This window comes from Tribolium madens, unplaced genomic scaffold, assembly GCF_015345945.1.
Source record: "Tribolium madens isolate multiple individuals breed KSU strain unplaced genomic scaffold, Tmad_KSU_1.1 Scaffold_20;HRSCAF=117;Tcas5.2_LG4, whole genome shotgun sequence".
Classification (NCBI taxonomy): Eukaryota; Metazoa; Arthropoda; class Insecta; order Coleoptera; family Tenebrionidae; genus Tribolium; species Tribolium madens.
The window spans coordinates 5378727-5400017 of NW_025400985.1; the positions used below are offsets into that span (position 1 = coordinate 5378727).

A 21291-nucleotide genomic window follows, 5' to 3' on the forward strand; every position below is an offset into this window, starting at 1 on the left:
CCGGCAAATTCAAATTTCGATTTTTCGAGGGGCCGTTTTTGCCCAAATGCAGTTAATTGAAAAATCGACAAAAATATCGATAAGCTAGTCCTTTTCGAACACTACAAGCTCCATTAATCAGATTTTAATTTCTGTTATTCCTGCAGCCGGAAAAAAATAAAATCTAATTTCCCATGTTAATTTCCTATATCCAAACCTGCCTGGGACAGCCGGTATATACAAGATCATCAATATCATTAAATAGACATAAAAATGTCAAATGTCAAAAAATAAAAGTCAAAATTTTTTGACAGATAAACATTTTTCCATGTTCCTAGTATCTTACCTTAATTCAAATTTTTCTCTGAGGCGCGAGTTCTGACACCCTGTATTTATTTGAGAAAATAATATTGAGGGATTGTTTGAATTTTCGCATGGTTGTCACCTTAAAATGATCCCTTTCAACAACTACTTCGAAGCACATTAATATGAAAACAATTATAAAAATAAAATGGAAATTAAATAATGGATAGAAAAAGAAGGTTGGTAGATGTCCAGGAAGTGTAAACGGTTCGCAAAAACGTACTAATTGGTGAAATTGTTTCCTGATTAACACAAGCGATATTAATTAATGTCATTTGAATGGGCAGCGAGGAGCCGAACGAGCGTGAACAGAAGGCCTGCGACAAAGCGTTGGTAAGAATACCGATTGATCAGGCGACTGATCCAGCATCGAGTGCAGACCGTGGAATAATTTAACGATGCGCCCCCTGGATTTTCGCCTGGACCCCTACCTGTCCGATATTACAATATTTACGACGTTGCAACCGTCGGAAACGACGTTCGATACACGTGCATGATCTTAAAAGAGCATCCGATGGAAAATTACCCGATTTTCCAATAGTTTTTCTAAATTCCATCAAAGGCGTCTTGCTGATGTTTACATATGTTGGTAAAGAGAAGAGGTGCGTTTGAGGGATTCACTCAGTGGTGTCGGTGTATCGGAACTAATAGGTGCTGAGCACGGCTCGCCACGCGGTCATTTCACCGGAAAACCGTTTGCTGTTGACAAATCAGGCGTACTTTACACTCGTATCGTCGAACTCAACTAACTGAACATCACTGCATTACACCGGCCCAAACCACCTGTTTCGCCACTGCTTGCCCTGTTTGCGAAAAAATTACGCAGAAAGGGTCACAAAAGTCCCTTTGCAAAATCATCACACTCTGTATTGAACAAAACTGTCGAAAATCTAATAAAACAAGATATCTCCACAATTTCAAACTCTTTTGCAAATCTAGAGAAATTAAAAAAAAACTGTCTAGAAATTCATTTTTTTAGTTACTTTTTATTTTTATATTTATTACAATATTTACTATTTAACCTTTTTATTATTTAAACCCTTATTTATTAGTACATATTTTCAACAAATAGTTGCTAACTCTAATCTAAACTAATTTTTTTAAATTTTTAGCAGAATGTTTATTCACAATCACGAATGTAATATGCCAATTATTAAAGGTTGGGTGTTTCCCATGTTTCTCATGAACAGTGATACCTAACATCTTGGGCGGTAATATACAATATTGCCAAGGTTAAGATTACAAAAATACCGGAAATTTTTTCTTTCAAATTGTCAAGTTACGCCTAACATTGTGCTAAATTAATATATTCAATTGCTTCTGTAGTAGTTTTTCTTCTTCTAGGGGAGAGCACTACTCTATTTCAATAATTTTAATATCAGATTCACAGATTACTTCAATTTTTTATGACATTTCTGAAATGTCAAAAATCAAATGCAATTTAGATGGCCAACCACGTTTGAACCTTAACATAGAATTTTATTTATTCAAATTTTTGACTAAAAATAATGTGATTGTGAAAAAAATAGCGTATACAAACCTCGGTAGTAATGTTATTACTCCTTGTGCTTTATTCGATCTCGAGACTGGCGCCTCTCAATCGTATATACATATAAGCACTCGGGGTAATGCCACATTTACCACCTCGTTTGTAATCTACTATTTTTACTTGTATATTTACTTAGGTATAGTATAGTATGGTTCTTACCACTCTGTTATGTAATACACGGTGATTCAAAAGGATCAGACAATCTCTTATATGGTGATATAAAAACATAAATAATATATTTTTAAAAAGGGGCTTTAAAAATATAAATGCAGTAGAGCCCCGATTATCCGGTTTTCGGTTATCTGGAAGTCCGCGTGTATTGACCTTATTTTTTTGATAAAATTCTCAGAAAGCGATAAAAATCCATTTTTTTGTGCTTGATGCACACTAAATTAATTTTTTACCTTTTTGTACATAAATAATATGCTTTTAAAAAGTGGTTATAAAAAGATAAATGCAGTAGAGCCAACTACTATTAAATTAAGATACTCTGACATGATTTGACAGAAAAAGCATGCTTGTTAAGCAAATAAATTTATTATGGAATGTATTTTTTTTTCAATTCTCAATTCCTAAAAAATCCTCTTTTGCCATCCTGTTGTTATTTATAAATCGTTCTAATTTTTCGTTCCTAAATAAAAAAACTCAGCGGTTTTAATTATTTTTTTATAAAGATATTCGCATCTAATCCGTAAAAGTGATTCGGATTTGATTTGGAAATTTGGATACGATCCGTTACAGTGGATTTGATTTGAATCTGATCCGTGTTCGGTTTTTGCTATCGGGACGAACAGCACTATAGATTTCCATTTCAACTAAATTTTTCCGTTGCAAAAATCGCAAAAACTCTTGAGTTTTACGAAAAATTTCTACCACAAAAGTGGACAGTTTTCACTAAAAATATATTAGTAATAAAAGTACACTGACCGGCATAATTATCACATCACTTATAAATTTTAAGATTTAATGGCTAAAGGGTTCTGAAAATAGTACTAAAATTGATGATATAGGATAGTAGCATTATCAAGTAACTCAGTCGACTATGGATTTTTCAAAAACAATTGGTGTAGATTCATTGTTTACTGATTACATGTCATCAAATTATCAAAATCACCGCAAATTTTTGAGACAAAAATAAAAAACTGAAGCTCAGTTTTCCAGTTTTCCTTCCCAGGCTCGAGAAGGCAATACTAGGTATTAATGGTTGCCTCCGAATGTAAGAAAAGCTTATCTAAGGTAAAAAACTGATCCGCAAGAAATTCGCTTTTCTTTCTTTTGACAATCATTAAATTGTAGTTTAATTGTTGAAGTTTAAGTCGTAATTTTAGTTTAACTTAACGTTAATTAGCTAATTAATTAATTTTTGATGCATTTATTTTTTTTAAGCATTGTTTCTATAAAAAATCACTTTTCCCATATGATGCGATAATTTTGCCGATGAGTGTATTTAGCAAAAGATTGATTCACTTTAACTTTACACAGTAGTGAATAAATAACTAACCATTCAATAGTTATTTTTGTTACAAATACATATTCACGCCTCTTATTAATGGAAAAAAAATTGCCACCATAGTAACCAATTTTATTTCTTAGTCCGGAAAAACTATTTTTGGGGACTGAGTAGGTACTTAAAATAGCCATTTTGCGTACCTACTATTTTATTGAGTCCGGAAAAGACTCATTTTAGGTTCTCAAGAATAAAAATTCAAATTATGTTATTTTTTGTAAAGAAACTAAACTTGAAATCTGAAATCTTGAAATCCATGCATCGAAATTCTAAAAAAAGTTCAAAAACTGAAAATTAGTTTTTTATATTTTTTGTAACTAAAACATTAATTTTTCGTCTTTATATGAAAACTGTTACAACTCTTCTTTATTTTTCGTTGAAAAAATTTCATTGCCCAAACCGTGGATGACATGAACTTTTCAGCAATTACATTTCTCACCGTCCCGAAGGCAAAAGACGGAAGAAATCGAATCTTAGTCCATGTTTAATTGAGTTAACGATGGATATTGAAGAATAAAATCCGGCGAGGATCCAACATTGTGGAAAACTGCCTTTAGACACTCATCTGTTATCAATTACACCTTTCATTGCCTTCTTTATTTAACAGTGATGCATTTTAAGCGCTTAATGATCTGAAACTACATCGATATTTGTTTGTTCTCCATCATGAATTCCAACCTGTTACTAGCAGCCATTGATTTTAAGCAATTACCCTTTTTATTACCGACTGAAATCATAAGTGTGCACTTGAAAATTTGGCATAAATTATTGCTGGGAATTTAGATGTTTGTAAAGGCGAGACGATTTAGGTTTAATTCGATCGGTTACGCTCTTTGAAACTGTATGAGGACAAAGACAACCATGTTAAATTATATAAATGAATTGCTTTATACGAGTGGGTACGTTACACAGACACATTTGTACAATAAATTAATCTATTTATCGAGGGTTACTTGACACGATTCCAGGGGCGATAATTGACAAATCAGGGGCTAATCAATGTTTGTAGATGTAAACAATATTTAAAAGTCTTGCTGTAGGAACAAAGATGTTGGTGTAAATGTACACGTGCTTAAATAGATGACTCAAAGTTTGTGTTTAAATACATTTTTACTTTTGAAATTGTATATTGCTACAAAGAAATTAAATATAAAAAAACTGCGCCCCCGGGTGGGCTCGAACCACCAACCTTTCGGTTAACAGCCGAACGCGCTAGCCGATTGCGCCACGGAGGCTTATGGCCTCATTTTTAGCCACACAGCATGTATCTTACTACGCTAAAAAAGTCAATACTTGAACAAAATTCGGAACGTTTTATTTGATTCATAAAAAAATTATCATACATTCGTTTAATATCACATACATTGTACAACCTAACAAAAATAATACTGATATGTAACTACAAAGGGGATAATAACAAATATGCAATAATAAATAAAGCACTATTTAAAACACTAAAATTATTAATTAATTTTTAATTTTAAAAGGTTCGGTATTAATACTAATAAAATAGACAATCCGAAGTTTACCCTCAAATGGATTAGCAATTTGTCTTACAAATGAAGAATAACCTAGGCAACCACCAATACATGGATATTTCTCACATTGTTAGTTTCTTTCTTTCCTCAAAAAACTGAAACAAAATTAAAATTTCTATTGTCCAAAAATAAACAATTACCTTTTGCATATTAGTGAAAGTATCTAGAAAATTAAACACTTTCAAAGATTTTTTAATCCAATCAGGCAGAGCTTCTTTAGTGGCAGTTCTGTTATACCTCTCATCAAGTAAAAGAATAGTTGCATAATCATTTTTGTGTCTTACAGCTCGACCAATTGATTGATTTACTGCCTTCATACACAAACTTTCATAAAATCTTTTACCAGCACCACTTCCCTAAAATAAATCACAGCACAACTCAATTATTTCACGAAAAATTAAAATTACTTCAATTTTATCTAAATACGACATTTTTTCTTTTAAATCCGGCGCGGTAATATTTGCGTAAGGTAATCCAACAACGATAACACAACGGCCTAAATCATCGCTAAAATTCAGTCCTTCGCTCAATTTGCCCCCTAGGAATCGTCATTGAAAATGTATTCTGAAAAATGAAAAACTCACCGACTACGCTTAACAATAAGGCACCAGACTTCGATTTGTGAACAGCGTCGGAATAACTTTTCAGGACAGAATCAACAGATCCGCAATCTTGAGGTTCACGAAAAACTAAGCGTCCAAAAGCCACGTCTTTGATTTGTTGCCAAACCCAGTTTTCGTAATTATATGAAGGGAAAAATACCACAATTCCACCCTTGACGACTTTACACACTTCCTGAATTATTCGTGTAATGCACCCGCCCTAAATTGCAAATTAATCTATTAAGCTAACTCGAATTTATACAAACCATTGACATTCGGCGTTCAAAATTGAATAACAATTTTTCTTTATTGGGCCCTTCGGTCATTATGACTGGCAAAATATTCTCAGGAGGGATTATGTGACCACAAGAAAATTCCACAATTCGGTCGGGTGAAACACCAGAAGTAATAAATAACCGATTTCTAAATTCTTCAATTGGTTTCATTGTGCCCCCACAAACTATCACAGATCGGGCAAGCTTGACGATGTCTTCAAAATTTTTAGTAGGATTTAAAAGCAAAAATTGTAATTTCATTTTCGACTTGTCTTGATTGGTGTGAATAAAAATACGGCCGTCTTTGTATGAGTAAGTCAGACATTCCAGAAATGAAATAATTGCAAGTAGTGGATTAGTTAGCGAAAAAGCAACCGGTTTTTCATCCTTATTTTCTGTCGGAGCTTCATTTTTATTAGTGAGACTAGATAAAAAATCTTTAACACCCTTTTTCGGCGTCTTTTCGACAATACTTTTATCGAAGGGATATTTCAGAACGTAACTTCGAACCTGAAAGTGTTGTTATGCAACCAATAATACACACAAATAAATTTCGTACTTTTTGGGCTATTCTGCTATCCTTACAAAACTTGACCAAGCGAAACATGTTAAAATTATCAATTTTGGACGTTAGGACAAAATTTTCAATCGTAAAAACATCAGTCTTTTCCTCATTACTTTTATCTGGAACAATAATATAGCAACTATTCTTACATTAAAATAATTATTTTTACCCATTAATTGCTGCAGTTTTGTGATCACAAAAATCAGTTGGTTAATTAATAATAAATTAGGTGCAGAAAAACGGGTATTAAATCTCTGTTTATAACATTTGACCTGAAGCAAACCTTGGTCTATCTGATTGTAAGTTAGTTCAGAACTGTACATTTGTCCCATCGCTTCTAGTAAATTGTGAGCTTCATCTATTATTATTACATTATCCTTTAAATCAATACCTTTGGAATTTTTAGTGAATTTATTCTCCAAGCTCAACTTACCATTAGCTTCCCTTGTCGCCTTATGCAAAATAGTGTTGTAAGGAACTAGAACAACTTCAGCATCTTCTGCCGCTAATCTACTAGAATAATACGGACAAGCATTTAAATCTTTGCCCTTTTTAACCAAATCTTCAATATCTTGTACTTCAGTCAATGTTAAATCTTTTAAATCTTCTATAGTTGTTTGCTTGTAGTAAGGACATTTGGTGGTTGTCCCTCTTGGCTTTTTTATTGTTTTACCGTCAGCATCTTTCTGTGATTTGGTTTGTTTTTGCATATCTAGACATTTTTCGTTAATGAGAGAATTGTTTTTTAATTTGTTAACGTTGGGGTTTATGCAATAATTCTGTCTAGATGCTAATGACGCCACTCTTATGTTTTTACCAAATGGTGATTTAATAATCTCACCCACAAACTGACTCAATTGGGAATGCGTCCTACTACAAATAAAAATCTAACAGCAAAAAATTATGGTGATGTAATGAACATATTTTACTTTTGTTGGTCTATGAATAGGTGATTCATCATCACTCTCTTCTTTTTCATCGTCTGAATGCACGTCTGTCTCCAAAACAATCTCATCATCCTCATTTTCATTAACTTCTTTTACAACAAGTGATTTAGTTTTGACAAATTTCTTCTCATTTTTCTTCTTTTTTAAATTCTCGATTTTCTTATCATATTCATCAATTTTATTTTGCTGAATCTTCAGTTCATTTATTTGTCGAGTCAGTTCAATTTCTTGAGCTTGGGTGGACAACCAGTCAGTTGAATTATTTGAAACTTGTCTCTTTTTTATTTCCAATTCCTCAATTTGTGATTTGAGAGTTTCTCTTTGATAAGTGTTGTGATCTTTCAACCAGCGAATAGCCCCACATAGGATACTAAGAGATTTTCCCTAAAAGAATCTTTGATTATGTGGAAATGCGACGCGGGGCACACAAACTGTTCCTGTGGGACTCTCGAAAATTCCAAACTTTTTATTTTCGATCACATCAAACAAAGTTTGCATGAAAGCATGCTGGATGGAGTAGGGCTGGAACGGAAATTCGAAACTAATTGGCACTTCCATTACAACTAAACACAAAATTAAAAAAATAACTCAGCAATTCGGGGTTAGGAATTCAATAATTTCCCCCCAAAACGTAACTCCGGCTTTATTACATAGATGGCGCACATACGTTTAAATAATTTTTATTTAAAAAAATATGTGTAAATATTCTAAATATTACAAGAATTACAAGGATGTCTACCTTCAAGTAATAACAAATGATAAATTTATGTAACAGTAAAATTTTATGGGTCACCACACATGAATTCCGCAAGTTCCACATACGACTTTCTCTTTTTCTTCTTCCTTTAGCGTTTCAAGTTGCGTGTCTTTAAAATGTATAAATTTTCCCTTTCATTTATATTTGTGATTACAATAATTCCGCAAATACATTCCCAATCTAAGGTGAGTTTACACAAAGTTATTTAAAATTATAATCAATCATTTTTTTAGCTACACGTGGAAGTTTTGTACGAATCTCTTTGTCCAGACAGTCTTAATTTTATAACTCAGCAATTACATCCCGTTTTTAAAGAATTATCACCCTATGTTGATTTAAAATTGACCCCGTTTGGTAAAAGTGCGGTAAGTTCCAACATTCCCCACTTTTTTTTCTAAATTTAAACAGAGTTTAGAAAATGGTGTGCAATTTATTTGCCAACACGGTCCCCAAGAATGTAAAGGAAACCGAATCCAATCTTGTGTTTTAAACGCCTTACCTGACCAAACGACTCAAGTCGAGTATGTTAATTGTTTCATGAAGACGTTCAAAAAAGGGCAAAAAAATGAAGAGGAATTTGGTCAAGCAGTGAGTAAAAAAAAACAAGTTTTCTTTTTATTCAATTTCTGACAGTGTGCAGAAGCTGTTGGACTAGACTTCAACCAAATTTCGCAATGTTACACTTCAGAAATCGGTACTAAACTTCAGTTATTAGCGGAACAGTCGACTGTGAAAATAACTCCAAAATTTGTTCCCACAATTTTATACAACGGAGTAAGCAAAAAATTAACTGTAAAACTGGGACTATTTGCATTGTTTCAGGTTTTTGACCAACAACTTCAAGAAAAGAGTCTTCTCGACTTTAGAGGCGTTGTTTGTAATATCTTGATACAAACGTATCCACAAGCTTGCCAGTCACCCTCAGTTATCAGACTTTAATTCTTTTAATGACAATTCTTTATTTCAAGTAAATTTGTTCACATAGAAAAATATGTATCTGATTAAATCTAATTCAAATGAAATTCCCAGTGTATCATCCAGGGAATGCTCTATTATATTTAAAGATATTATAACGTTATGACGTAAATATTTCAAAACATAACAAAAACTTCAATAACGCTAACAATTCGAAAATTAACATATTACTCAAAAAGAAAAATTATCTGTCTAATCTAAAAAACAAAAATTCATTTCATTTTTTATTTCTCTTGTTTTTTATATCCATGTTCTGGGAAATTCAGTTTACGATAATCACGCTTTGCTTCGCCCACAGACATTGCTTTAAATGATTGTTCTGCAAAAAAAAATCAGTTTCGTAAGTTAAATGTTTTTTATTTATTTACCAATTCGGGTTGCGGCTTTATTTGGTTGTCCCGCATTTTTGGGAGTCCTCATTGAAGAAAAACTGACGACAGAAGAAGCCTAAAATTTGTAAATAGAATATTCCTTTACGCAAAATTAAGAAAACTTACGCTGGATTTGCTGCTTCCTAATGCTGGGAAATTTCCATCATAACTTGAACTAAATGAGCCAATTCTACTTCTTGCCGCCTAAAATTTTGCGTTAAATTGTGTTTAATTTCTGCTTTAATTCTTACCTGGCGATAATCATCAGTACTGCAGACTGACGGGGCTTTGGAATTAGTTCTGCTCGGATATGTAAGGATTCTGGAATTTTTAGGAACATGAAAGCCTGGCACTAGTTGAATGTTTAAGTCAGCACAGCAATGATCACAAAGTGTGTAACAGTATCTGGTAACAATTGACTTGCTACAGTAAACGGAAATATCTGACATTTCATGAAACTAGAATATTTTTTAAATAAGTAGAGTTAAAGATTATGGTTAATTATTACATCGCATGAAATATCAGGTGTGTAGCTGTAGATGTCCTTCTCCAGTTCTGTAATACTGTAAGTTTCTGTAGGCCAGATGGTTCGCCCAGCAACTGCGTTTCTCAAAGCAAAAAATAAGAACTGAGAATTGTACACTTTAATTTCACCAGAGTAATTAAATTCTTGACAAAAATTTCCGATAACTCTTGTTGTCATTTCATGTGTTTTTTCATCAGCATAGACGATGAATTGATTTTCTTTGCCTGTCCATTTTTTCTGTAAAAAAAATGTAAAAGATGCGACGCATTAAGTCGAAGTAATACCAAAAAATAGGTCAATTCAGTAAAAACTTCATGAGTATTATTCTCATATGGTTCATCCTGAACAATTTCAAGCAATTGATGAGTTTCCTTTGAATGATTCAAGGCTCCTCCATAAAATCCCAACGGCAGTTTTCCTACACAAAACAACTAACTTTATCAAATATTTTTGCAAAAAACTCCCTAACCTGGTTTGACAATTCTGTGGAACACATCCTCTATTCCACTTTTAAGACTTACAGCAGCTACGGCCAGTTCACAGATAAAATATTTATCCTCAGAAGGATAATACGTCAGATGATTAACATGAATGATCAAAAAGATTTTTTCGTCGAGATCTACAAAACATGATTATTGTCTATTTTTGCGAAACAAAAAACCTACTCATAGCAAAATTTGCTGCTTTCAATGTTCGCGTAATATCATCCTTCATTTCCTGCTTCTTGTTTGCTTTTTCTTGTTCTTTTCTCTCAACCACTTCAATATCAACACCATCTGTTGTGTATCTTGCAGAGCTGTGCATGTCGCGAGCTCGCGAGGCACGTTCTTCATAAGGGTGTTTTTCTTCAGCTGACATGGACTACCAAAGATAAGAAAAAAAAATGTGTTCAAAAAATCATTCAAGATATTGATGTTTGGGAGGTCTGAGAAGCTTTTTTTAGGATGTGTGCGAAATGATGAAAAACATATGTGAGTGATTGGTACTATTTTAGTCTGAATCTTAGCTTGGTGTCTGATTTTGGGAACTTGTATCGAAGTCATTGTAATAAAGATTCCAAATGATACAAGAGTGTCCTTAGTCCTTAAGCCCGATTTTTGGTACGATTAAGCCTTAGTTAAAATGTAACTGTTCCATAGTTGCTAAGGTAGCATTGATCGTGATTGGTGTTGCTACAGCTCTTGACTACAGAATTATATTATAAAGAAACAAAAACATATCGTATACACTATACATACAGCAGAAACTAACTGCAATAAAATTCATAACTTGGATGTAAGCGATTTTTGTAAAAAAAAATCCGAAATAAGTCTATTATTGTTTTTCCTTCCCCAAGTATGGTTTTTGTTTATTTGCTCCTCGAAACGCACAGCCATCTCTAATTTTTTTTTAAATGTAATGTTATATCAAGTGACACTTCGTTCGAAAGGAATACAATGCACTATTTGTTTCCTATTATCAAAGCCTACGTGATATAAAAGTATTAACCAATTTTATAAGTTGAATACTATTTAATGCAACAAATGTTCAAAATAACTCCTACTTTTCCACAGGGTACAAAAATTGGAGCAATTGGAGCGACATCCTAAACGGATAATTATCCGTTTTAGTAATTATAAATACTGATAATTCCTCTACTTTCCCACAAAAAGACACATGACTAACTTAAAACCTATGTTATCTATGATCTATCATAAACATTGGATAGTGGTGTTGAAACGATACGTTGCAGACGGCTGGATGAGCCTAAATAAAATAAAAAAGATAAATACTATAACTTACTACAACACTGCTATGAAAACTATTACATCTTAGCCCTTTGTTTATAATATATTATTTAACTATTTTCAATTGTTTTTATGACTAGGTATCAACAATTCTTTGTTTGCAGGAGTGAGAAAGTTTCCTCTTACTCAAATCTCAATTCAAGACCAATTTGAGTATTGATTTTACAGAAGAGTTTTCAATCATTTTTTGTAATAAAATACACAACAAAAAGTGGAAAAAACGTGTAATGAGATTTTCAAATTGTGTGTAGATTTTGACCTTTCTCTTGATTGCAATAATCTTGAGGCAACATACATTGAATGAAAAAAATCAACAGATTTTTTTTAACATACCGTCCATTTTCTGGCAGCATATTCTTGTATTTCCTGCATATTTGTCTTATTTGGGTGTTTATTCCGACAATCCAAAACGAACTCCCAAAAGCCGTTTCGACTTGGTTTCTTGTTCTTCTTGGGGGGCATTCTGCAATTGTAGCAACAACAACAGTAACAACTACACAGTCAAATGCAATGCAAGAACAAGTGTCAACTTCTTATAATAATAATAAGAGATAAGAAACCACACTGTAAGCTTCTTGTTGAAAATTTTTTACCACCAGTTTTTTTATTGTCAGTGCCAGTGTGCCACCCACCAACTGAGATGAAAAGTCTTAATTTCCCTAAAAAAACTTTAAATTTCCCTATAGGTTTAATCATCTTCACAACAAAACAGTTGCAAAAAATTCCCAATTTCATAAAAAGGTCATCAATTATAATACACTAGAAGAATAAAACACCCAAACTATAAATAATTTTTATTTGATTTATTTCGGCAAAAATTACTCAATTACATAACTGTCAAACCCAAACGTCAGTTTTATAACCTAAAAATGGCTTTAACTGCGATTTCGCGACAGCTGTGCAAACCCCGTAATTTCTCCTCACTTAAACGAAGTTTTACTGCTGGAAAAATAATCTACAATAAGGATGCAATGCCTAGTTCAAACATTAAAAGCAACGTGCCCGGATTAAGTAAAAATGTCGTGGAGATCCCTAACCAACCTGTAGGGCCAGGAGCTGCGAAAAATTCGCAATACAAAAATCCAGAATACTTCTGTTATGACAAAACAAGCTATTTTGAAGCAGAGGTTGAAATGCTGAAGTACCGTTGTCCACAGCCTTCAACTCAGGTGTATTACAAGCCATCGTCGCAGTGAAATGTTTATTGTAAATATTTGTTAGATATTAAATGTAGTTAAGATTATGGGTGCATTTTTCTATTGAAGCGATTGATTTCCTGTAATTTTCAGCCAATGGTTTGTTGTTGAGACACACAGTGCCTCCTCCTCGAAACTTCTGATGATTCTGTTTAAAAATAAGTTTTTATCATATTCAATGATGTGATAACAATTACCATCCTGTTTATGTCGCCAATGCAAATCCACGCAGAATCATTAGTCACAGCCCATTTTGAGTGGTCTTGAGTGTCACTAAATGATGCATTTGCAGCATTTAGAGATACTTTTTCAATGTTATATACTCTGAAAATAAATCGATTAGGACATTTCAAACGCTCAAAGCATAAAACACACTTAAACATTTTTGTACAATTGGACGGTAATCTCCCAGCACCATTAAGCCAAGTCTCTACCAACAAACTAGACTGTAAAACTGGAGCAACCCAATCTTCATACAAATCTTTCCCAAATTTTTTAGACTTTGCAAATGATGTAAACTGAACATTTTCTCTAGTATTTAAAACAATTTTGCTGTACCAAGGGGGCTTCGTAATCGTGTTTCCGGAAGCAGCCTTTACAATCTCAGTTATTTTATCCCTTACACTAGGTGCCACAAAACTGGCATAAAATTGTGGTTGGTTGTACTGTAACTGAATTCCAACTTTGTTCAAATTTTCTAAATCCATTGAAATACACAAAAAACTTTGCCCCTTAAGAGTGCCACTTTTTGAAAATTGGTATCTAGGTGTTAATGTCGGAAAATGTGGAACTGAATGAATAAGCCAAAAACCGGACTCGAAGTTTGTTAAAATGACCCCTTTCGTGTGACCTTTTGAAGGATTACTCTCTCCATTTGGGGGTTGATCATTATAAAGAACATAAGTTGTTTCATTCTGTTAAAATAAATTTAAATTGGTGATTCATTATTTTTTAATTTTACCAGTCGTGAATAAAACGGTTGAAGGGTGGTTGCAATTATTGAATTTGTTTCATTAATTGAGTTTTTTGAAAAGGTCCATTGTGTATTTTTTGAGCTCAGATAGACGTAACCAACCCCATCTTCAATGAGTTTATTTTCGTGTTTTAATTTTGGTAATTTATAAACAATGAGCCTTGAAAAGTAATTGTTTAAATGATATTTTTTATTTAATACTTTACCAATCCACGGGATCATTATTTTCATTCATGCATTGTAAAGCACTGGAAACAATGAAGTAATTATATAAAAGCACTAAAAATGAAACACGCATATTAAAAATCTGAATGCAGTAATAATCGCACTAGAAATGGTGATAAAAACCACTTCCTCGTTCCTCCTCACTTATGCAACCATCAGTGAAAAATCCGATACTCTTGTCTAGTGTTCACAAGCAAATCACATTTTTTCCGTTATTTTTATTTTTGTACAAGATATACATTAATGGAATTTTAGGACAAATATTTTAACTTATGTAATAAATAAATTATATACAGTCAAGTCACAATGCCTTATGTGTTTGTATGTGAAATCACAAGCCACGAAATAATGAAATAAAAAAGAAAAATTGGATAAACTGCTAATACTTTTCTGCCGGGTTTTTGACTATCTCCCAGAAATACCACAGAGGCTGCAAAAAAAAACAATATAAACAATGGAAAGGAAATAAGTAAAAGTTACCATAGGTGGCCCAAACAAACCCAACCATTGAGACTGTAAATCTTAGAAAAAATAACAAATTTGTCTGTTCCACTAGAAGGATCACTCTGCAAACAATTAAAGCTATGGTTGTGGGCAGCAAACAATAGCCTAGGACACATATACTTTGGAAAAATGATCTGAAAATAGAAATTGAAAAGTTTGCTGTAGTGTATTTAGTGAGATTACATATTGCCGCCTAATAATTTAGAATTTAATGTGACAACCATTGAGCCTACCCAAACTATAACAAATACTTGGGCAAATTCAGGCCCACCATCATTTGAATTATCAGCTGTGTCTGATCCCTGCAAAACCCTACAAAGAACATTATACAATATAGATAATTGCAAACTCACATGGCCATGAATGTGCACAACATTAGAGGTCCCCACAAATCCCCTAAAAACTCATTTTTTACAAAAAATTTGCAACAAACAAGTACTTACAATCTTTGAGTAAAGCCTTTTTCTCTCTAGGAAGTAAAACGTGTGCGAATTTAATTCCTACAGCCTTCAAGTCGCGCAACTAATAATGTAAAGTAAATCATGAAAAAATCCCCGGAAAAAATAATTTACTCACTATCGTCTCGCGGATGGGTTCATCCAACGTATTAAAGTCGGGTTTTTTTCCTATATTTTGTGTATTTTTATTGCTTGGAAAGGACATTTCCCCCTCAACAAGCCCTCCAACATCGTCAAACATCTAAAATTGTCAAATAAAAATTTCAACTTCTTCGAATAATTAAAGTACCTCTAATTTCGTGTCATCCATTATTGCAGAGAGTCTTTAAGCCCTATTATCCCAATTTTCCAAAATCAATCTCTGTTTACAAAATGTGAAAAACATGTCATCTGTCAACGTATACAATATTCCAGAGAGCTGTTTTATCGATCAGCTACGTGACCTACATAGCGCCAACTAGACCCAATTTAAAGAACTATACAAAACTTGAAATTAATTCAAATTATTCGAAATTAATAAACAATAATTAAGTTTAGTTTTATTTGAAACGTTCAGTTCTTGTTAGAAAATTAGTTTGGTTTAAAGTTTTATTTAATTTTATGTTTGTTGAGACACATTTTGTAAATGTGCCTTTAACCAAAAAATTAACGAGCGACTAAAACTTTCATCGGTCACCTTTACTTAAACGATTGGTACAAATCTAGTAATGCAGGGGTCAGCACCTTTATTGGAGGAGCGTAAAGAAGAGGGAAACTTTCCCAATTCAAAACTTGTTTTATAAAATGCATTTAGAGCATGTAATGGTTGCAAAAATTAAACTTTCTACCGATATGGAGACATAAACACAATAGACAATTCTCGACTTGTGTCTCTTCCCCAGCACGAATTGTTTATAAATAATAGATGTTCAAATAAATTTTATTCAGTAAAGTGCAGTTTCGTCACAATGTGGTTTTATTTATGTTTTATCTTTATTTTCCAAAGTTATAATTGTGAAGAAAGTGTAAAAAATAACACCTTTGACGATATATTTGAGAATAAAGATAAATCAACCGATGAAAAAAATCCAATTCAATTAGAAAGAATAACGCAACCTTCGGCCCAAACCCAACACATTGAACGGGCTATAAATTCACCAAATGCGACAAAGAAACAATCCGAATTCAGGCCTAGCCCACAATTGGAAACCTACTACGAATTCAATAAATTTCCAGTGCCTCCGGCTTTACCAGAAGCCAAACATTTTTCTCACCTCAATTTTGGTGAATCTTTACCACAGTGGCCTAACACTTTTACCACAGAGTCTCCATGGTCAAAAAAAATTCAATTCCCAACGACTTCAACAGTACCAACCACAAAAGAACGCCCTTATGAGTTTTACAATGTGGAGAAAAGCACCGGAAAATCTTATAATGTGCCACCAAAAACCGACAACTGGAGCAACAAGAACCAAGTTGTGTACAAAAATCAGTTTGATTTTAGTGCCCCTGTGCCGGTACCACCTAGCGGTGGTTCTAAGGGTGGTCTAGGTGCTATTGCGACATCCTCACAGGAGGGTTTGGGGAACCCCTGGAAGAAAATTATCAAATTTCTAACGGCTTTCATTCCGATTGGTTTATTGATAAGTGCATTAACACCGACTGTGATAACAGTCCAGTCAATGAACGGAACGTAAGTAACACTTTTTAAATATTTTTATACCAAAACTACTAATTTAATTAATAGCCAGTTGAGATCAAGAGCGGAAAAACCAGAGAACCACAAATCAAATAAATTACTTTCTTCCCTGAGTTATTTTAACTCGATTGGGTGCGAAGACCGGATTTTGTGTGAGTTGGTACTGAGCGCAAGTACCACTCAAAACGCCGAACATCACATTGAAAACTTGCTCAACACTTTCACTCAAGAGTGAGTAATTTTTCGAGTGACTTTTGAATCGTCAGTACTTTTTTCTAGTGGAAAAGCAGTCGAGAAAGCTGAAGAGATGAGAAGAATTTTTGAGGCTGTTAAAAAACAAGACTGTCGGCCTATTGTTTGTAAAAATATGAAAGACAAGACGTAATCATTGTAGTTTTATTTACCTAAAAAATGACTGGGACGACTACATCATGCAAGTAGTCAATTTAGACTGGTCTAATTTGATTTACAGTTATTTGCAATAGAGTAAATGAGTGAAATTACTCTCACCCTATTTTTTCTAATTGGTGTAATTTGGAGTGATTTTATAATAAATAAGTAAAACAATGTTATGTATTTGTTACGGCACCTAATTGTTTAGTTTGCAAAACCAAATAATTCAGCATCTTTGTTATTTAACAATAGTTATGTTATGATAATGACTTGAATTAGGAAGCCTATAAAAGCGTTCCATTCTATTTCGGTCCAGTAAAAAATAATTTGCCAAAATTTGCCATTAAAAAATCATTCGTGTATAACAAAGATGCAATAATTGTCTAGAAAGTGACCACATGTCCTGGAAAGTAAAAAAAAATTAAATGTGATAAAGTAGGTAGGTATCCATCACTAACAACTTTCCTGACATTCCTATGCATAAGCTATACTTTACTCAACTGACCACATCAATCTCCTTCTCACTTGAATCATTTTCCACGATTTTTCGCCAGTACGCAAATTTCTAAATGTGAAATGCGGCATATGTTGACAACCTCTTATTTTTATTGTACCATTAAGTGATGATGAATGATGGTCAAATAATGAAAGAGTAATTTTCTGTGGCATAAAACACATGTTCGGATTCGTTTATTGATGTCATGGGATGCCGACAAGCTTGTTAAACCGACCCCCTTATGCGACTTATTAAATTTCGAAAAGTACTAAATAATTGATCTCCTAATTTGCGATTTAATTTAATTAGTGCGTTGAGTGGTAATGAACACTAATTAATTAGTAAATTTGTCGAACTTTCCATTTTACCTAGAATTTCTAAGAGATTTATTTGCATTTTATGTGCCAATACCAAGGGGAAGGTCAGGTCTAATTTTATATAACTCGTTTCGAGTTTCGGACAATCTTTTGCGGTTATCTTACACGTAAACAAATATAAATTCGATAGTGTTTATGATTTATTCCGATAAATACATTTGGTGTCATCAGAGAAAATTATTATCTGTAATAACATCTATGATATTGCTAATTTCTTTGCAGACACTTAACACAGTTGTTTAATTATAATTCAATGTCTATATTCATTATTTTTACTGCTGACATTTGTGTCAGAGAAAGATGATTTTATGTCACGATGAAGGAATCTTACCAAAAATACAAGACCACCAGGTAATTAAATAGGTTTGAGATAACTTAATTTAGGTGCATTCTGTTTTGACAGGACCTCTAATGGAAATCAAAAGAGATTAAGGTCACGAAGTGGTCGGCAAATAACTGGCCTTTTATCCAATTTATCAGACGCTTGATTGTTTTTTTATCATCCGTTACTTGCAAAGTAGAAGATCTTGTTTTAGTGGTTGCTATTTTGCCCTATCGCCTGTTTGCTTTAAAATGACAAAGACTCCGTTATTAACGATAAAAATTCTTGTTGTATAGTGGCAATCTTATTCTCCAAAATTTTAATTTTAAAGTAGTACTTAGTACTGAGAAAAAACATAATAAATACTTTTAACAAGATTATTAGTGTCATCGCTGTCGCTATTAAAGGATGCAAAGAATGTTGATTGTTGATTTAATTATAATTATTTTAAAATCACTGTGGGCAACATAAAACAAACAAATCCTTGCCTACACATTATGCAAATATTGAAAATACACCAACTGCTATTTATACCCATATTCCAGGTCACTAAAAATAATTTTAATTTATAATGGATTCTAAAAGCGAAAATTGATTTAATACATGTTTTTTGGTGTTAAATACATGTGTAATACAAAATTTGAGTTTCTTCTTTCTTATTTTTTCTTTGAGAACAGTTTTTTTTACATTAAAAATGTATTTATTACAAAAGTAAAAAAAAACTGTCATTACTACTATTACTAGTACCAAAAAAAACATCTATTCTAACTGTCTCTGAGGTATTATTATTGCGAAAGCATTTATCGAAGCCCGGGTAGCTCAGTCGGTAGAGCATTGGACTTTTAATCCAAGGGTCCAGGGTTCAAGTCCCTGCTCGGGCAGCCCAACTTTTTTTCTATAAATCCTTAAAATTTTTAATTTATCTGAATTAGTAGCTACTAAATTTGGTAACCAGTTTCTTGTCATGTATTTGCATATTTACATCCTATACGTATCCTACATTCAGCAAAATAATTGAATGCAGCAATTGCCTAGTTCTATACGACAATAAAAATGTAAATGCATCCCATATTAGAATTTCAAAGTTAGAGCCGAGATAATTCATATCTTTTATTCGCAAGCATCTTCATCTTGTTGTGAAACGATTAGAATTTATCAATGTAAATGAAAATATTTATTGTAGAAAGTTGTATTAACAATAGATATTCCTACACCAAACTGTAATAACCCAGTTATCGTTTAAGTTAATTCTTGACCAATTAAATAAAAAAACACAATTTCTGCATGTTGTTAACCTGTTAGAGCGATTTAGCGGTGTGCAGATGTTAACCGCAAGTAGGACGTACAAACGCCAGCTTTTACTTTCAAAAAAAGAACAATACTTCTAACGACAGTATGCAGTGAAGCCGATTCGGCACACAATCAGATGCTTACCGGACTATACCATTCTGAGTTGGCCCATTTACACGAGGAAAAGTAAAATTAATTGCAAGAATTGTCAAAGACTCGAACAATGGCAAGCAGCCTTGAATGGGAGGCAATCTGGGCGTTCTGAACCAAACCTAAGTTCACTACCACGACGTAATAATTACCAGTGACACTCCTTGGATACGAAAGGTTAAGCACTTGGACTTTTGCGCAAAGTTATTGGAAATATTTGCGCTTCCGGCTCATCCAAATCACTTTCATTTAAAGCAATTCAGTAATTAATCAAAAAATTAAGTGTTTTGTACTTTACAATGTAGGCTAATAATAATTCACTATTTAAGTTCACCCAAGTGGAATTCCGAGTTCCGTCCCGCTGTCACAGATTCACCGGATTTTTCGGTGGTCAATAACTCTAGCTGATGGAATTAATTAATCACGAGAGAAATGGTTATGTCAACTGGAGAAAGACAATGGCAATTCAACTAATTTGTACTTAAAGTAGAGCGAGTTGAGTGTTGTAATTTATTAGAACGTGTAATAACAGGGTGGTTTTTATTGTTTTTACAGTCGTTAGAAAGTAACACTTGGAAAAATTGTTAAATGTTTATTTCCAAAAAAAATTATTTAGCTCTCAGTTACCTCGCGTAATTAAAATGACTAAATTACATGTTCAATCCATTCTCATCAATTTTATTGCCAATAAACAAGTTTTAATGGTCCTTCAGTGTTGTTATTTGGCGGACATGAGTGCCATTAAAACATAATCAAAATCTAGTAAGTAAAGTCAGGAAATTGCCGGCTACTAATTAACTGTTACAAATTAAAAAATTAGCATTACCTACTTCAAAGTTTTTTCACACATACTCGTAATACACTTAGATCGGTTTATAGTAAGGCGAATTAAAGATGAATTCGTTGTTAAAAGTTAATGCGCGATTAACTCGTGAACCTGAGCATCTGGTTGGTTCAATTTGTCCACGTGATCAATTAATCTGACGTTTGATTGCAATTAACCTAATGAGGCTTCTATAAACCGACCTTACAGGTGGATTTATACATTGCAATTAAAGATTCGATAATTAATAATAAAAATTCGTTGAATTTTGATGAACAACCAATCAGATTTCAGGATTTTGAAGTTAATCGGGATTGATTTTAATTTACTTTCTATAAGTTATAAAATTTACTTTTTGTTATTTATAATAGTATATTATTCAACGAACAGATAATGATAGCTATTATGGCGTATAATAGCATTATAGCTTAACAGTCGTAGACGAAAATCTTTTGTATGTTTTCGACGTTTTCATGTTTTCATGTTATAATAATTTATTCGTTAATTTTTTTGGATGTGATTTTATARGTCGCCAATTTATTTACGTTGTTAGTTACCAAATAATTTAAYTTGTTCTGAGAATGATAGATTTCTTAACAAACCTATTATATTACAAAGTGACGCCAAAATTTGAAATATGTTCTTGTCTTTTGTTAAAACCTCTT

The 21291-nt window shown here is 32.8% G+C and overlaps 7 protein-coding genes and 2 non-coding genes across 9 annotated transcripts; 4 read left to right on the plus strand and 5 right to left on the minus strand.

Moving 5' to 3' along the window:
* Positions 1-4559: 4559 nt before the first annotated feature.
* Positions 4560-4633, minus strand: Trnan-guu. Its single transcript has one exon. It is a non-coding gene; the product is annotated as a tRNA-Asn (tRNA).
* Positions 4634-4743: 110 nt separating this feature from the next.
* On the minus strand, positions 4744-7942 carry LOC123004626 (ATP-dependent DNA helicase DDX11). The gene is made up of 10 exons (XM_044397957.1): positions 7758-7942; positions 7308-7709; positions 6812-7265; positions 6548-6769; positions 6373-6497; positions 5805-6323; positions 5521-5758; positions 5344-5474; positions 5077-5292; positions 4744-5031 (listed from the first exon to the last, which is right to left on the minus strand). Exons 1-10 carry the CDS (start codon positions 7881-7883, stop codon positions 4999-5001), a joined length of 2466 nt encoding a protein of 821 aa, XP_044253892.1. The 5' UTR covers positions 7884-7942; the 3' UTR covers positions 4744-4998.
* A 164-nt stretch (positions 7943-8106) lies between these two features.
* On the plus strand, positions 8107-9407 carry LOC123004630 (GILT-like protein 1). Its single transcript, XM_044397962.1, has 5 exons — positions 8107-8267; positions 8316-8447; positions 8491-8670; positions 8716-8856; positions 8905-9407. The coding sequence occupies exons 1-5, from the start codon at positions 8199-8201 to the stop codon at positions 9019-9021; spliced, it is 639 nt and encodes a 212-aa protein (XP_044253897.1). The 5' UTR covers positions 8107-8198; the 3' UTR covers positions 9022-9407.
* LOC123004627 (protein maelstrom 1) lies at positions 9022-12366 on the minus strand. Its single transcript, XM_044397958.1, has 9 exons — positions 12075-12366; positions 10620-10815; positions 10424-10573; positions 10239-10372; positions 9937-10191; positions 9680-9886; positions 9555-9632; positions 9426-9504; positions 9022-9376 (listed from the first exon to the last, which is right to left on the minus strand). The coding sequence occupies exons 1-9, from the start codon at positions 12201-12203 to the stop codon at positions 9282-9284; spliced, it is 1323 nt and encodes a 440-aa protein (XP_044253893.1). The 5' UTR covers positions 12204-12366; the 3' UTR covers positions 9022-9281.
* Positions 12367-12442: 76 nt separating this feature from the next.
* Positions 12443-12984, plus strand: LOC123004631. Its single transcript, XM_044397963.1, has one exon. It carries the CDS (start codon positions 12611-12613, stop codon positions 12935-12937), a length of 327 nt encoding a protein of 108 aa, XP_044253898.1. The 5' UTR covers positions 12443-12610; the 3' UTR covers positions 12938-12984.
* LOC123004628 (plancitoxin-1) lies at positions 12530-14278 on the minus strand. The gene is made up of 5 exons (XM_044397959.1): positions 14117-14278; positions 13899-14070; positions 13313-13851; positions 13135-13261; positions 12530-13085 (listed from the first exon to the last, which is right to left on the minus strand). Exons 1-5 carry the CDS (start codon positions 14206-14208, stop codon positions 12966-12968), a joined length of 1050 nt encoding a protein of 349 aa, XP_044253894.1. The 5' UTR covers positions 14209-14278; the 3' UTR covers positions 12530-12965.
* Positions 14279-14335: 57 nt separating this feature from the next.
* On the minus strand, positions 14336-15546 carry LOC123004629 (protein YIPF6). Its single transcript, XM_044397961.1, has 7 exons — positions 15387-15546; positions 15216-15338; positions 15083-15161; positions 14993-15035; positions 14823-14951; positions 14616-14773; positions 14336-14565 (listed from the first exon to the last, which is right to left on the minus strand). Exons 1-7 carry the CDS (start codon positions 15405-15407, stop codon positions 14447-14449), a joined length of 672 nt encoding a protein of 223 aa, XP_044253896.1. The 5' UTR covers positions 15408-15546; the 3' UTR covers positions 14336-14446.
* Positions 15547-15942: 396 nt separating this feature from the next.
* LOC123005430 lies at positions 15943-17335 on the plus strand. Its single transcript, XM_044399176.1, has 3 exons — positions 15943-16769; positions 16824-17006; positions 17055-17335. Exons 1-3 carry the CDS (start codon positions 16045-16047, stop codon positions 17158-17160), a joined length of 1014 nt encoding a protein of 337 aa, XP_044255111.1. The 5' UTR covers positions 15943-16044; the 3' UTR covers positions 17161-17335.
* A 1836-nt stretch (positions 17336-19171) lies between these two features.
* On the plus strand, positions 19172-19244 carry Trnak-uuu. Its single transcript has one exon. It is a non-coding gene; the product is annotated as a tRNA-Lys (tRNA).
* The last annotated feature ends 2047 nt before the right edge of the window (positions 19245-21291 follow it).